The 6,000-nt window shown below is 33.0% G+C and overlaps 1 protein-coding gene across 1 annotated transcript; it reads left to right on the top strand.

Annotated features, from left to right (window-relative positions):
• Positions 1–2,108: 2,108 nt before the first annotated feature.
• On the top strand, positions 2,109–3,521 carry LOC120216289. Its single transcript, XM_039213766.1, has one exon. It carries the CDS (start codon positions 2,109–2,111, stop codon positions 3,519–3,521), a length of 1,413 nt encoding a protein of 470 aa, XP_039069697.1.
• The last annotated feature ends 2,479 nt before the right edge of the window (positions 3,522–6,000 follow it).

The raw sequence follows: 6,000 nt of genomic DNA, 5'->3' as shown, positions 1-6,000 counted from the left end.
TACTATAGTATAAATTATTTTATATAATATATAAATATTAACTATAGTATATAGTTTATATGGTTTTTATATATAGTTCATATGTAAATTATACTATATAGTATATATAGTTTTTATATATAATATGTAGTATATAAATATAAACTATAGTTTTTATATATAATATATATTATATAAATAGTTTATATAGTTCACTAATAAACTATATATATAGGTCATATGTAAACTATAATTCATATGTAAATATCAACTATAGTTTATATGTAAACTATAGTTAGTATATAAACTATATAGTTTATATGTAAACTATAGTTCATATATAAATATCAACTATAGTATATATATACTTCATATGTAAACAATATAGTTTATATATATAGTTCATATGTAAACTATAGTTCATATATATAGTATATAAATATAAACTATAGTTCATATATATAGTATATAAATATAAATTATAGTTTATATAAATAGTATAAAATACATTATATAAATGTAAACTATAGTATGTAGTATATAAATATAAACTATAGTATGTAGTATATAGTTCACTAATAAACTATATATATAGGTCATATGTAAACTATATAGTTGTAGAGAAAATGTCGGCGCACGATTGTAGAGTTCTCTCGGCGCACATTAGCTGGACTAATGGGTTCTGAGATTTCCTCAGTGTCTCCGACGTTTCACCCGTCTTCCCATCGATCCTCTCTCAACCTCCTTCTTTCTCGCTCAGAGTGTTTCCTCAATGGATTGGCGTAAACTGTTTTGATGCTCTCAAAATCATTAGCTTCAGTATTTTCCCCCAAACGAGAGAAATAGAGTTCTAACTGTTCATCCTCCGCCTGAAGTGTTCGAAGGTGGAATTTCTGAGTGGAAGCATTCCCTCGTGGGCTAATTTCTGGGGTCTGCTCCAAATTTTACAACTCTTCAAAGGATTATCAACGGATTATAAAAAACCTCCTTGAAAGGTTCCAATATCCAGGTCAGTTACGCTGGACCCAATCTCTATTTATTTTCATTCGAATCTAATTATGCTCGTGATTGGGTAATGGAAAACGGGTCTTGGCATATATACAATAAACCTTTAATTCTCAGACAATGGGAACCAAATATGCAAAAACTACACTTTGATTTATCCAGAATCCCAATTTGGGTCCATTTGTATAATGTCCCTCTAGAATTGTTCTCTAATGAAGGACTGAGTTACATAGAAAGTGCCATAGGTTTCCCTTTGTCAATGGATTCTATCACAACTTCTAAGACTAGATTGGAATACGCTAAGGTCTATGTTGAAATAGGGGCTATTGATAAGATCCCTAAGTCTATTGATATTATTCTTAACAATGGTCTTCAAGCTTTTGTTACTGTTGATATCCTATGGCTCCCCCTTGCTGCAATTCATGTAACATTTTTGGCCATAGTACTTAATCATGCAAGTTTAATCCTAATTCCTTCACCACTGGCCAAGTTTGGAGGAAAAAAGAATCTCTACATTCCTCTTCACAGTCTCAAGTTACTCCTTGCATTGATCCTTTATTGAACTCTAAAGCTGAGGATTCTGTTAATGCTAAGGTTTCCAACCTTGAGGAAATTGTTACAGGGAACCAACTTGTCTCTGAACTCCCACCTTCTGATAATGCTACTTCTTCCCTGAGTGCTCACTCAAATTTACCTCCCTTAAGTCCTCCTCTTGAAGAAGAAGTTGTTGACGTTGAAACTGATGAACCCAAAATTCCACCAGAGTCTACTATCTATAATAAAGAGTTAGCAACTCCTTTAAAAAAGGGTAGAGGTAGACCTCCAAGAGTTAATTCCACCAAATCATTAGCAGGTTCCACCAACATATTTGAGATACTAAATTCTATAGAAGAGGTTTATTCTGAGCTTGAGATTCAGGGGAACAAACCAAGAGCTGTAGCTTTTGGGGTTGCAGATTTGATTAAAGAGCTCAAAGCAAAAAAGAAATCCCATCTTGACAAAGCTAAAAGTGCAACAATATGTAGTAAAAAGGGGGATTCAGTCCCCTCACCCCAATTTAAATGATAATTTCATTTTGGAACGTAAGAGAACTAAATAATCCTCTTAAACAAGAAAATGTTCTTATGAGAGCTACTCTAAATAATACTGATATCCTCTGTTTGCTTGAAACCCGAGTTAAATTGGATAAATCTCCTGAGTTACTTGCTTTTAGATTTGAGAACTGGAATGTTTTTTGCAACTATGATCATGCTGAGAATGGGAGAATATGGTTTCTCTGGAGAAATGGATTAGATATTTCTTTATGTCATAAATCTGCTCAAAGTATTACTGTTAAGTGCATATTCAAGAATGTTCACTTTCTGGTTACTGGGATTTATGGTCACAATGATGGAATAGCAAGAAGAAGCCTCTGGCAGGATCTTAGAAATATAGAATCTAGGTTTCCTGACTACCCTTGGATCATGGGAGGGGAATTTAATGTCACTTTGTACTCAAACGAAAGTTCCAATCATGAGCTTTTAGGTACTTTCTCTTCTTCTGATATGATTGAATTCCAAGATCTCACTAATGACATTCAACTTCATGATCATCCTTTTTTTGGCCCTACTTATTCTTGGAGAAACAAACAAGGAGATAACTTCCTTGCAAGAAAACTTGATAGAGTCCTCACAAACTCTCAATGGTTTGAATCTTTCCCTCAATCCTTTGTGGAATTTTTAGCTCATGGTCCTTCTAACCATTGCATGGCTTTAGTTACTCTTAATAAAGAAATTCAGCTCAACAAACCCAAGCCTTTCAAATTCTTCAACTGTTGGACACTTCATCAAAATTTCTTAAACACTGTTAGTAACTCTTGGCTCCAACCTTGTCATGACAACCCAATGAAGAAAATTTTCCTCAAGCTTAAAAGACACAAAGCTTCACTAAAAATTCTGAACAAGAATTACTTTAGCGACATTTATGCTCGGGTTAGAAGTAAAAGAGACGAGATCAAAAAACATCAAATTCTTACTTTTAGAGGAGTTGAGCCCATTGAAACAGAACTTGATCTGCAAAGAGAGCTTAATTCTCTTGAGGAAACCGAGGCTATGATTCTTAAACAAAAAGCGAAAAATCATTGGATGAAAGAGGGGGATAAGTGCTCCAAATTCTTTTACTCTGTCATTGCTACCAAGAATAAACGTGACACCATTAGATTCTTAGTTGATGATCAAGTAAGAAGACTGAACTCCTTCGATGACATGTCTAATGAAGCTATTAATTTCTTCAAAAATTTTCTTGGTTCCTCTGACCCTGAAGTTAAAGTCTGTTCAACCAGTCTACTAAAAGGTCTACTGCATCCAATTCCTTCATTTGAAGATTACGAGGGGCTCACAAAGGAGTTCACTAATGAAGAGATTAAAGAGGCAATTTTTAGTCAAGGTAATGACAAGGCACCTGGTCCAGACGGTTATACTCATCTTTTCTTTAAGAAAGCTTGGCATGTGATTGGAGATGAAGTGATTGAAGCTATCAAATTTTTCTTTCAAGAATAATTTATCTACCCTGCTTTCAATGCAACTACTATTGCCTTAGTTCCTAAAATTCCCAATCCTAGTATTGTCTCGGATTTTCGGCCAATATCTTGCTGCTCTGTCCTTTACAAGTCCATTACAAAAATCATTGTTAAGAGGATCACACAATTAATGCCCAAGATTATTACCCCTAACCAAATAGATTTTGTCAAAGGGATGAGTATTGTTGATAATACCCTCATTGCTCAAGAAATAGTGAAAGGTTATGGGAGGAAAAAATTTCACCTAGGTGTGCTCTAAAAATAGACCTCCAAAAGGCCTTTGACTCTATCCACTAGGGCTTCATTCCTATTATTCTCAAGGCTTTAGAACTACCTAGTAAACTCATTGACTGGATTAATGCCTGCTACTCTATTGCTTCCTACTCCATTGCCTTTAATGGAAGCTTGGTTGGATTTTTTTAAAGGAGCCAAGGGTCTAAGGCAAGGTGACCCTTTATCCCCTCTTTTGTTTGTTCTTGTTATGAATATTCTATTCAAACATCTTAATAAAGCTGTTGATAAAGGGATATTTGGTTTCCACCCTAAGTGTAAGAAAATTGGCCTGACACATCTTACTTTTGCTGATGATCTGTTAATTTCTGCAAAGGAAATCTTGAATCTGTCATGAGAGTTATTAATGTTCTTAACTCTTTCTATGAGATTTCTGGGCTTAAACTTAATGCTCTCAAGTGTGAGATATTCACAGCTAGTATTTCTGTCTCCACTATTGATAACATTATTAATTTTTTTGGGTTCAAGCATGGTCTTCTTCCTGTCAAATATCTGGGAATCCCCTTGGTCACCAGAAAATTGTCTTTAAAAGATTGTCAGCCTCTTGTTGGTAAGATTAAATCCAAACTTCACAAATGGTCAAGGATGAAGTTGAGCTATGCTGGCAGGCTAGAGCTTATTAAAACTGTCCTCTTCAGCGTCGTAAACTTCTGGTGTAGGCAGCTGGTTCTGCCTCAGTCTATCATTAATAAGATTGAGCAAATCTATTCTCGTTATTTCTAGAAAGGATCAAATATTCCTGCTTCAGAAGATCGAGTAAGCTGGGAAAGAGTCTGCACACCAAAATCTGAAGGAGGCTTAGACCTCAAAGACATTAAATCCTAGAATAGATTTTGTATAATCCACCTTATCAAAAACATTCTTGCCCAGGATGGCTCTTTATGGGTAGCTTGGTTACATTGTTATATTATCAAGCATTATAACTTCTGGTTCATGGATGAATCTTCTACTTTCAGCTGGAGTTTTAGAAAAATTTTGAAGCTTTGAAGTGTTGCGTACCTACTGCTTACTTCGGGAGTTACCAACACTAAAGAAATTTGGGAATAGGTTCGACTTAAACACAACAAAGTCCACTAGAAAAAGCTCACACGGTTCCCTCTTCACATTCCTAAACACAACATCATCTCTTGGATGCTAATCTAGGATTGCATCCCACCAAAGAAATGCTGTTAAGGTTCGGGCTTGTCACCAACGATCAGTGCATTCTCTGCTCTAATGGATGCGAAACCAAAAACCATCTGTTTGCTGAATGCAAACTGTCTTCTTCAATATGGAATTTTGTTCTTCTTCTTTCAGGTATCCAAAAACCTCCTTTCACTTGGCCTAATTTACTGATCTGGGTAACAACAACATGGAAAGGAAAATCTCTTATTATTGTCATCCTCAAACTCTCTTAGTGCGTATTCAACTACACTATATGGGAGGAAAGAAATCGAAGGCTTTTCAGAGGTAGTTGCAGATCCGAGGACGCTATTATTCTCGAAATTAAGCAAATTATAGGGTCTCATTTAAGCAATAGAAATATCAATAGATTAGATAGCACTAATTTGGATATTTGTAATCATTGGGGTATAGTTTAATTTTGGTTGTACATAGGATACCCTTGATTTTTTCCACTGTCTGAACTGATTTTTTTGTAGCAGGTTTCTCCCTTCTTTGGGTAATAAAAATCTTAATTATCCAAAAAAAAAGTAAACTATATAGTTTACATAGTTTATTTATATAGTTTATATAGTTTATACATATAGTTCATATGTAAACTATATAGTATAAGTTAGTTTATATTGTTTATATATAGTTTAAATACTACTATCTATAAACTATATAATTTATATATAATTCAATAAATTAACCTTAAATCATAAATCCTAAACCCTAAATCATATAATATATATATATATATATATATATATAAACTATATAGTTTATATTAATAAACTATATAATTTATACAATATATATTATTTATAATTATACATAATATATAAATATAAATTGTATAGTTTATATATAATTCATATATAATTTATATATAAACTATGTAGTTTCTGTATAGTTCAATAGTTCATATATAAACTATATAGTATTATAGTTTATACATGGTATATATAGTTTATACATAATATATATATAAACTATATAGTTTATATATATATAATACATGTACT

The sequence above is a fragment of the Hibiscus syriacus genome, unplaced genomic scaffold (genome assembly GCF_006381635.1).
Source record: "Hibiscus syriacus cultivar Baekdansim isolate YM2019G1 unplaced genomic scaffold, ASM638163v2 tig00110160_pilon, whole genome shotgun sequence".
NCBI lineage: Eukaryota > Viridiplantae > Streptophyta > Magnoliopsida > Malvales > Malvaceae > Hibiscus > Hibiscus syriacus.
This window is presented reverse-complemented; position numbering and strand designations above follow the sequence as displayed.